This window comes from Eriocheir sinensis, chromosome 38 (assembly GCF_024679095.1).
Source record: "Eriocheir sinensis breed Jianghai 21 chromosome 38, ASM2467909v1, whole genome shotgun sequence".
NCBI lineage: Eukaryota > Metazoa > Arthropoda > Malacostraca > Decapoda > Varunidae > Eriocheir > Eriocheir sinensis.
Genome location: NC_066546.1, coordinates 1,499,499 through 1,510,934, shown reverse-complemented (window position 1 = coordinate 1,510,934; position 11,436 = coordinate 1,499,499). Strand labels below are relative to the sequence as shown.

At 44.9% G+C, this 11,436-nt stretch overlaps 1 protein-coding gene and 1 long non-coding RNA gene across 2 annotated transcripts; both read left to right on the top strand.

The window, feature by feature from the left end:
• The first annotated feature begins 331 nt into the window (after positions 1-331).
• LOC127008525 (acyl-CoA Delta-9 desaturase-like) lies at positions 332-5,967 on the top strand. The gene has a single exon (XM_050880689.1). The coding sequence runs from the start codon at positions 526-528 to the stop codon at positions 1,567-1,569; it is 1,044 nt and encodes a 347-aa protein (XP_050736646.1). The 5' UTR covers positions 332-525; the 3' UTR covers positions 1,570-5,967.
• A 170-nt stretch (positions 5,968-6,137) lies between these two features.
• On the top strand, positions 6,138-11,071 carry LOC127008526 (uncharacterized). Its single transcript, XR_007761125.1, has 2 exons — positions 6,138-7,606; positions 7,665-11,071. It is a non-coding gene; the product is annotated as an uncharacterized LOC127008526 (long non-coding RNA).
• Positions 11,072-11,436: the final 365 nt, after the last annotated feature.

The following is an 11,436-nucleotide window of genomic DNA, read 5'->3' as shown; positions in this document are numbered from 1 at the left end:
CATCTGTCCTCTCCAGAATGGACTGGACCCCGTCACTATATGAGCTTCCTGTTGCTGTCATGCGTGGCCCGGCTGTTGTGTAAATGTGTGTGTGTGTGTGTGTGTGAGACGTCACCCTGGCCGTGTCCGCTGGTTGGTGGTGCAAATCGATGTGATTCACCCCGTCAAAACAGCCTCGTCTGGGTAGGCCTCCAAGCACACGCTGGCCTGTACAAGCACATCAGCCCGCCCTCCTGTGTCCCCGGATGTAGGGCAGCTTGCCCAGGGGTATCGGCGTATTTGGGGGCGTATTAACTGCTAAACAAACACGGGGAGTTGAGAATCATGGGGAAACTCGGCGCCCCGGCTTAGGCTCCGCCCTGCCGGGCGGTGTGACTAAATACTGGCGCGCGGCTCCCTGCAGTCAGTCCAACGAGAATCGTAGTACGTAGTGCACCGCACTCACCCCTCATCTGCCCCGCTCCCTCATTAGCTGGAGACTGTCAGTGCCGGTACTCTCATACACACACACACACACTCGCCACCATGGCCCCGCAAGCCCCAGAACAGGAGCTGAAGGACGACCTGCGGGAGGGTGAGGAGGAGCACCACGATGTCTTGGAAGTGCGGGAAATTAATATTGACATCAAGAAAATCATTTCCGACCTCCGCAACCTGGACTACTCTAAGGTGGTGTGGAGAAACGTGATTCTGTTCTCGCTCCTGCACGTCTACTCTGTGTACGGCGCCTACCTGGCCGTCTTCGCCACCCAATGGGCCACCCTAGGCTTCACCCTGATCCTGTACTTCATGGCCGCCCTGGGCATCACCATGGGCGCCCACCGCCTGTGGTCCCACCGCTCCTTCAAGGCCCGGCTGCCCCTGCGCGTGGCCCTGGCCGTGTGTCAGACCATCGCCTTCCAGAACGACATCTATGAGTGGGCGCGGGACCACCGGGTGCACCACAAGTATAGCGAGACGGACGCAGACCCGCACAACGCCCGCCGCGGCTTCTTCTTCTCGCACATGGGCTGGCTGATGTACCGCAAGCACCCCCACGTCATCGAGAAGGGCAAGCGCCTGGACCTGACCGACCTGGAGCAGGACGGTGTGGTCATGTTCCAGCGTAAGTACTACGTGCCGCTGGTGGTGGGCACGTGCTTCGTGATGCCCGCCGTGGTGCCCTGGCTGGGCTGGGGCGAGCACCCCATCACGGCGCTCATGGTGGCGGGCTTCCTGCGCTATACCGTCGTGCTGCACGTCACCTGGTTCGTTAACTCGCTGGCGCACTGGGTGGGCTCCAAGCCCTTCGACAAGAACATCTACCCCTCCCAAAACTCTGTGGTGGCCTACCTCACCATGGGCGAAGGCTGGCACAACTACCACCACGTCTTCCCATGGGACTACCGTGCGGCCGAGCTGGGCGGCCTCATCAACTACAACATGACCGGCCTGGCCATCAAGGCGTGTAGCAAACTGGGCCTTGCCTACGACCTGCGGACCGTCTCGCCGGAGATGATCGAGAAGAGGATCAACAGGACCGGCGACACGTCCTACGTGCCGCTCTACGCCAAGACCAAGGCCAAGTAAACGGGTAGACAGACAGACCTCCCTCCCTGCCAGTGCCACCCCAGGCCTCCCCGGTCCCTCCCCGTCCCTCTCCTCCACGACCACAACCAACAACTCTACGCACGGCCCTCTCCACTTCCTCTTCCTCCTCCCGTCACCCCCTCCACCTCCACTCCCCGTCTCGACAAGCACAATAACCCGGTAGGACGTAATATGACGTGAATGTGTCTCGCTTCCCCTACACTCAATGGACTCCTCCGTTCCCCCTCCTAGTGACCACCGTTCCCCTCAACGTGAAAATGATTGAGTTTCCTCATGTCCCGTGTGCCGTAGGTCGCCGTCTGGTGAGCGAGTGAAGAGTGCTGCATTTACACGATCCGTTGCCTTCTATTCACAAATTATGACGTTGGTAGGTGACTGTGAAGATGCGTCTATAGTGTTTGTGTCTGCAGACGCCGTGTAGGGAACGGAGTGTATTTTTTACTCGTGAGTACTACTACTACTTCTAATACCACCGCCACACTCATATACTTGTATACATAGATGTCCCATTACTTACTCTTATTGATATATACCCGCACACATTTACAGTGGCTACACACATACACACACACACGTAGCTGGGAAGGATGTGGTGTCTCAAGCAATTTCTGAAGCTTTTCCTTAAAATTCGAGTCTTTCACAACCATTGATTAGATGTAGAGAAGGAGAGGGAGTGGAAGATTGGCTGATTTTAACTCTCTCTTCTCTCTCTCTCTCTCTCTCTCTCTCTCTCTCTCTCTCTCTCTCTCTCAAGGTCGTGAACCCCCTGAGCACCTGAGTTTTGTCATGACGAAACACACACACACACTGACACACACACACACACACACACACACACACACACACACACACACACACACACACACACACCTGGCCGCCACCTGCATCAATGTGTGTGTGTGTGTGTGTGTGTGCGTGAGGACGTGTTGCACTTCCAGAGAGAGAGAGAGAGAGAGAGACCCGTTACTTTTCTCAGCAAGTTTGTTACGTCAGGATATGTTATTCTTTACATAATCTGAAGAAAACCGTTCTGTTGGCACGCGCGGTAAAGAATATAATTTTTTTACTTTATATTGAAAGTAATGTTAATGTTATCTTTATATTAGAGAGAGAAAGAGAGAGGGGGGGGGGTGAGAGGGAGAATTATGGTTGTCAGTATTAGGACAAGCAGAAACAAACAGTATTGCACTTAATAAGAACAAAAACAAACGCGAAAACAAGCGTATCATGGCAGAAAAAAAAATAGTGTTAACTTTCAGGTCAGGAAATGACTGATCGTGCCAAAGAGAGAGAGAGAGAGAGAGAGAGAGAGAGAGAGAGAGAGAGAGAGAGAGACGCAAGGGGTAGAGGAGATAAATCATGAATCGTTTAGATATTGGAGAACAATAATTATGTTTAACTTTATGAATGTTCGAATGGAAAAGAAAATAAGGAAAAAAAATACATAGGATCAACCACTTCAAAAACGGAGGAAAAATCAGTAAGAATAATTGACTTGTCACTTACGACAAAGAAATAGTAAAGTTTTGGCCATTTAGAAAGAAGGAAAAGGACTTAATATAATTAACTTGTCACAAACACGGAAGAAATAGTTGAGCTTTATGCTGTTGTTGCCAATTTTAAGACGAACAAAAAACCTCAGACTAAATTTGCTTCCTCAATCTGTCACAAACTCAAAAATAGTTAAGTTTTGATAAGTGGGAGTGAAGGAGAGGTGTGTTATTTTTGCCTCAAGATAAAAAATAAAAAAATAAATTTGCCTCAATCTGTCACAAACTCAAAAATAGTTATGTTTTGATAAATTAGAATGAAGTAAATGTATGTTATTTTTTTTAGCTCAAGACGAAAAAGGAAAGAAATAAGACCAAAATCGACTCCCCTGTAACGAGAGAGAATGAATTTACACCTTGAAAGAGTACTATTAAAAGAGTGAAGAGAAGCATGTATTAATCTATTTCAAGACGAATAATAAAAAAAAACAAGCCAAAATTGCCTCCTAAACCTGGAACAAGAGTGAATTTATACCTTTCTAAGAGACAACAGTAAGAGTGAAAAGACGTTTGTTGCCTAGTAAGACAAATAAACAAAACAAACATTAAGATAAACATTGACAGAGAAACTCAAACCAAAACTTCCTCTAAATCTTAAACCTTAAACAATTGAGTGTATTTGAACCTTTGAGAGAGACTATTAAAAGAGTGAGGGGACAAATGTTTAAAAGTGTGGTCATCCAAGTCCTCTGTGTGTTGTGTTGTGCTGTTACTTGAAGAGTTGTGTTGCGAGTGTTGTTTTTTCCTCTATATTGTGTTGATGTATTGTTCCTTAAGCCTTCATTATTATTATTATTTTTATTATTATTATGCATTATTGGTCATTACGTTTACTGATACAATTTAAACTTTTTACTTGATTTTTAATGTTATTGTAATTATTATTATTATTATTATTATTATTATTATTATTACTTTTATTATTATTATTATTATATTATTATTATTATTATTATTATTATTATTACCACTATTATTAGGGTCCCAGTGAGTCTAGTCATTGTCACTTACTAATGAAATCTCGACCACTTATAACAATCCCCTTCCTTTCCCTTCCCTCCCCTCCCCTTCCCTTCCCTTCCTTTCCCTTCCCTTCCCTCCCCTCCCTGCCCCTCCCCTCTCCTTCCTTTAACTTCCCTTCCCATTCCTTTCCAACCCTTCCTTTACCTTTACCTCCCTTTTTCCTCTGTAGTTTCTCTACATCTTTCCTTTTGCAACTACTACTACTTCTGCTACTTCGTCAGTCCCAACGCCTCCCTCTCCTTGTCTGGCTCCCTTCGTCCCCTGCCCATCCTAAGGCCTACATGTCCCTCCTTCCTCCCCCCTCCCCTTATACCCCTTTATCATACTACTGCTCCGTCAGTCCCCACTCTTCTCCCCTTCCTGTTTAACTCGCTCCGTCCCTTGGCAACGTTCAGCCCTAGATATCCCACCCTCCCTTCCTTCCCCTTTTCCTCCCCGTCCCTGTACGCCTTCCCTTATTGAGTATCTATGGTAATGCTTTGAAGGTGAACGTGACACTGGAGGGGCTAGGCGGTGGGCAGGGCACCGGGTCACGTGGGTTTGTTTACTTGGATCAGCTGATTATGCCTACCCGGCTGTCTGCCCGCCTGCCTGCCCGCCCCTCGCTAATTTGTTATTTACTTCTGTGTTTTGTTTTGGATGACGTGTGTGTGTGCCGCATTTCAGTGTATTTACTGTAAAAATACACTATTCCAGCTGTAGGGACGGTGGTGTAGCGTGTTTGACAATATCCCATCTAGGGTGCAGCCTTTGTTCATCTTGGTATAATTCGCTGTTATATTGGACGTTTGTGTGTGGGAACCGTTGGCCTTGTTACAGCAGCGTCATGACGAGCCAGTGTCACTAGAGACGACTGGCAGTGGAGAAACTACTGAGCTCTTATTTGTCACCTGAGGACCATATGAGCACGTGTTACTATGCAGATGACTTGATCAAATGAATGTGGTTTATCCTTGTTCCTGTAGGACCATTATAATCACGTGATCCAGTACAGTAGACTTATATAAAGAACAAACAACAGATCTTTATATTTTCAGTACCGTACTTATATCCCCTTACTATAGAAACTGGCTTCCTCAGAGTACAGCTTTTTTTTATACAGGTCCATTATAAGCACATGTTCAAGTACAGGAGAATTAAAAAAAAACAAATTACAGATCTCTTTCACGAGCCCTTACTATATAAACTGCCTTCCTCATGCCACAGTTTTATCAATAAAGGACCATTATAACCATTCACCTACACAGACTACTAAACTGCCCCTTAACACTCCTTACTACTACTAAAGAACAAACTAGTGGGTTTGGTCTTCACTCCCCCCAGACCCTTGCAAGCTGTTATTAGCATCCCCATTCACGGACTACTTATAGATGGTCTTTATCACTCCTTACTACTACTAATGATCAAACTAGTGGGGCTGGTCTTCACTCCCGAACCCTTGCAAGCGAGTGTTACCATACAGGCGACTCCTAATGAACAAAACATGACTTTCTTGTACCGAGTGACATCAGACGTGGAGGTGCTGGCCGGTGCTGGGGCTCGCCTGCCACTAATTAACACACCTGTCTGAGTCTGCACTTGTAAATATATTCTCACCTGGGCGTGGTTATGGGACGAGACGAGAGTATTATATTATGGAGTGTGTGTTTCTATGTTTAGGGATAGTTGTTAGGTTTGTTATGATGCAAGGATGACAAAATATATATACAGAAAGGTGTTCCAATGATTCACTTACCTGATGAAAAATAATATATAAAAAAGTGTTCTAATGACGTATTTGCTGAAAAATATATACTAAAAATTGTTCCTCGGATTGACTAACCCACTGAAAAATAATATATACAGAAAGGCGTTCCAATGATTGACTTACCTGATGAAAAATATATATATATATATATATATATATATATATATATATATATATATATATATATATATATATATATATATATATATATATATATATATATATATTCACTTACCTGCTGGAAAAATAGATGTACAGAAAGTTATTCCACAGATTGACTTACTACTGAAAAATAATATATACAGACAGGCGTTCCAATGATTGACTTGCCTGATGAAAAAGAACATATAGAAAGGTATCCCATTCACTTGCTGAAAAAATAGATATACAAACTTATTCCACGGATTGACTTCCCTGCTGAAAAAAATACATAGAGAAAGGTCTTCCACTGACTTAGATGCTTCTTTCCGCACCTGTTCACGCACTCGCCGACCTGGTCACGGCTACGAACCAAGGCAATCTCAGACTCGTCCGGCTCTCACATCTACTATTTCCAAAGACCGAAAAGGAGACCAGGCGGGTTCTGAGAGTTCTATTAGGCTGTCATTCTCACATGCTTCCGGCTCTCACATTAATCCTTTACAAAGGCCGAAAAGGAGACCAGGCGGGTTTTAATGAGTTTTTTTATGGTCATGATGCAGGAAGGGTCAAACTACCACCAGGGTCATAACACTGCCCATGGAAATGCTCAGAACTCCTATGGAAGCCTTGTAAAATATCTGTGCGTGCTTGGGCGCCGAAATGTTTAAGAATGTGACCCTAGGTGTATAGGAAACGGAAGGAGTGGATGAGAGTAAATACAAAGTGTCGTATGCCTGCAGGAAAATAAAATGCCTACCTGCTTGATCTAGTATGCTTGTCAGTTGTATATGTGGCCAAGTCTGTGGATCAAGAAAGTAAGATAACAAAGGGAGTGTATAAGAGGAAATGTAAAGTTTGTCATAATACTAACAGGAAATATAGAGTACATAGCACCTGCCTGATTCTTTACTTAATTCTATAGCTACCTGGTGAAGGCTATGGACCAAAGGAGTAAGATAACAGAAGGAGAGTATAATTATGAGTTAATGTAGTAAAGTTTCTCATAATACTATCAAAGCAATGGAATACATAACACCTGCCTTGTTCTACACCGTTAGCACACCTACGTACACCTGCTCACAAAGGTAGAAGGTAATAAAAGGAGTGAAGACAAATGAATGTAAAGTTTGTCTCAATACTAGCAAGGCAATGGAATACATAACACCTGCCTTGTTATACACCTGTTAACTCACCTGCTCACAAAGGTGGAAGATAATAAAAGGAGCGAGTACGAGTGAATGTGAAGTTTGCAAGGACATGGCATACATAACACCTGCCTGACACCTGCTTGGAGGAAGAAGTAAAGAAAAGTATATTTCCAAAGCTGTAGGGAAAGAATAATACTTCCAGGGAAACAATGCAAGGAAGAAGACACTTAAAAAAAGGTATCTTTCCAAAGCTATGAAGAGAATAATGGTTGCAGGGATAAAGAAGAAAAAGCTCAAGGTATATTTCCAGTTATAAAGAAAATAATGGTTGCAGGGATAAAGAAGAAAAGTTCAAGGTATATTTCCAGTTATAAAGAAAATAATGGTTGCAGGGATAAAGAAGAAAAGTTCAAGGTATATTTCCAGTTATAAAGAAAATAATGGTTGCAGGGATAAAGAAGAAAGGCTCAAGGTATATTTCCAAAGTTTAACAAAGACTAAGGCTTCCAGAACTAATTTAAAGGTGCACTGACGAAGCTAAAGACACCGCGGCGGGCGAGTGGGCCGCAGGAACGAACAGCCGGGTCGGTATTCTCAGACGCTTCTGCCTCTTACACCAACTCCTTCCAAAGACCAAAACGGAGATCATTCGGGTTCTCATGAGCGTTTCTTTAGGTTCATGGTACAGAAGCAGGGTCAAACTACCACCAGGGTCATAATACTACCCATGGAAATGCCCAAAACTCCTGCGAAAGCCGATTTTTTTTTCTTCTAAGAATATGGCCCTTAGGATCTTCCACTGATTTCTTTGATGAATTTGAATGTTAGGTTTACAATGATTTATTTTCTCGAGTTTTAACGGCTTCACGACAGCAGGGAACCGTTAGTGGAGTTTGCTGTGACGACTCAGTGATTCCCAACCTTTCTTTTCTTGCCGCCCCAATCATGATCCTGAAGCCATGACTGTGACCCCACTGGTTAGATCGCACACACACACACACACACACACACACACACACACACACACACACACACACACACACACACACACACACACATAGGTCCTCGCAGTACCCATAAATCGACGATAAAGAGCACTTGCTCATGTCGGTAGGGTACCTACTGGCGATTACGAGTCCAACACGTGATCAGGCCGTGGTGAATTACACACCCACACACACACCAGAGGACCACTCCCACATCATCCACATCACACCCACCCACAGATCACTATACTCCATCCACGTTAGCTAGGCAGACAAGCCCCGCCCCCTCCCCTATTTAAAGTATCATTGGCCAATCCACGAGCTCCCTCACCCCCTTTGACTGTCGGGTGGATGCTGGGAAAGGTCAGCTCCTATTGGCCGTTGCTGGGCGGGTGTGGGCGGGGCTTCTCTGCCTCTCTAATGTGAATAGTTACCGGACAGGCAGATGAGTCAAAAGATGATGATAATGATGATGATGATGATGTTGATTATGTTAAGCTCGTACAAGATGTTTTACCTTAATTTAACTTGTGCTGTGCTATACAATGATTATTCACCTATTTGTGGGTGTATACATATTACTACTTGACCTGTTTTGGTTAGGGAGACCACATCCATATTACATAGCACATGCGTTGACCAAGAGTGTAACCAGCTAATGTTCTTGTATTGGCTTCGCGTCAGTGTGGGGTTGTGAACAGTGAAGTTGTAAATACAGTTGTGAGTACAGTTTTAGTCTTCTACATCCATAATACTTATTCTACAGACATTGATCAATATTGTAACCAGCCTGTGTTCTTATATTGGCTTAGCGTCAGTGTTAGGTTGTGAAGAGAAAGATTGTAGGTTTAACGTTATCATATGAGTTTGGAAGTACAGATTGCAAGTACAGTTGTGAATACACATACTACAGACATTGATCAACAGTGTAACCAGCTTGTGTTCTTATACTGTCTAGTCACAGCGTTTGGTTGTGAGGAGAACGGCTGGAAGTATTACGGTGTTCGCTTCGGCATAATGTAAGCAAAGGCCGATGAGTCAGCCAGCGTGTGTTTGCTATGATCGGTGTTTGGTTCTGAAAGCCTTGCAGTATTCCAGCTCTCAGTGTATTCTTACTAGCGGCCCGTGATGTAACCAGTGTAAGTGTGTAGTATTGGCCTAGGATCTGTGTTGGGTTGTGAACTGAGTCTGAGAGGTCTAATGTATTCCGCCTCACTATGTAAACTCACTAGAGGCTAACCTGTGTGTGTGTGTGTGTGTGTGTGTGTGTGTGTGTGTGTTGCTAAAAACCGCTGTTGCTTCACTCCCCCTAGCACCTGAGTTCCTTGGATTCCGTAGCTGTTATCAATGTCCTTTCCGTTGTCTCGCAAGGTCACTATAGCAAGGCATACACCAAGGCACCGTCACGTGTAGACCTCCACCTCACTATTCTAAACGCCTACCCACTACTCCTGGTCACCCCGTGCGCTCTGTACACGTTAGCTTGGGCATAAGGTAAGCCCCTCCCCGTTGCCCACAAAGAATATAGCTTTGGCAATTCCACAAGCAAGTCTCGCCCCCCAAACTCTGCCTGGGAACAATTACTGGTGGATGCCGGGACGGGCTGAATCGTATTGGTGGATCCTGGGATGGTGGTCGGGGCTTACTCGCCACCTTAGCGTCAACGGAGTGTATGAACCTATTATAGTAAATGAGGTTTATATTTTCATGTGATTACTCCTTTGTCATACACCTTTCACACCCTGCTCTCCGCCTCCTCCTCCTCCTCCTCCTCCTCCCTCCTCCTCCTCTTTTAGCTCCGCTGGTTATACCATTCACGGTTTTTGATGTGCGTGTCGTAGTAGAGGAAAACAGTTTTAAAAGTATATATTATAACCATGAATCTTCTGTGATATGTACCACAATGCAACCCTTGTCCGGGGCAGGGCGGGACGCGGGGCGAGGCCAGATCCGAGCCACCTACCGGGGCCTCAACACTGCTGCTACTACTACTACTACTACTAGTGCTGCTACTACTACTACTACTTCTACTACTACTACTACTATTTTATCAGTATTATTTGTCAATATGTAAGATTTTTTGTTTCATTGGTTACTTTTTACGCTCCCCTACATCTCTCTCTCTCTCTCTCTCTCTCTCTCTCTCTCTCTCTCTCTCTCTCTCTCTCTCTCTCTCTCTCTCTCTCTCACACACACACACACACACATACACACACGCACACCACCATCATAACTGCCTCTTTCTCTCCTTATTCCTCCTTACCACTTAGCACTTCACTGTTCCTCCTCCTCCTCCTCCTCCTCTCTTCAGTTATCCACCTCGCCCTTCATAGCAAGTGCACAGAAGGGTCAGAATGAAGCTTCACTGAGGTGCTTTCCGCCTCTCTGTCCTGACGAGTACGTTGGGGAAGGCCACGTCTGGCACACTCTTGGACAGCTCGGGTCTGGCCTCCAGTTCGAAACCCTCTCCCCGGAACCTCTGTACACTATAAGATAACGATAATAATAATGCTAATGATAAAACAACCTGATTACCATGGAAGGTTGCCTATTTTGTTATGGCTCTGATAATAATAATAATGATAATATAGATAAATTCATAGGATCAGCAGAAAGATTATTTTTTATATTATTTCCATTCCCAAAACCTAGAAAGAAAGAAAAAAAAAAATCAAGGTGGGCAAAAAAATGAAGTTTGAAGTACCGGATAAAAACAATGCTTGGGTCGTTTCCTGATATATATTGAAAATTAACCTTGTGTATTTGTTTGTCTGTCTATTTGTTTGTTTGTCTGATCTTCTTAGTTGACAAAGGCGACCAGTCCTCCTTGGGTGAGTAACATCAAAACTGTGGTGGTCTGTCAATAATAAAACAAGACCGTGTGTGCCCCGCTGTTTTACTGACCCTTGTGCGTGTGTGTGTGTGTGTGTGTGTGTGTGTGTGTGTAATTCACCACCACGGCCTGATCACGTGTTGGACTTGTAATCGCCAGCAGATACCCTCCCGACATGAGCAAGTGCTCTTTATCGTCGATCTCTGGGTACTGCCAGGACCTCGCACACCACACACCCCATCCCCCTTGCTCAATGGGGGACAGTAACCACTCCTAGTCAACGGAAAGAATCCGGCCTGAGCGGGCTTGAACCACCGCCTTGTCAGACCATAAAGCCTGGTAGCGCAGTGCTCTAACCAGTGTATGTGTGTGTGTGTGTGTGTGTGTGTGTGTGGAGAGAGAGAGAGAAAGAGATAGA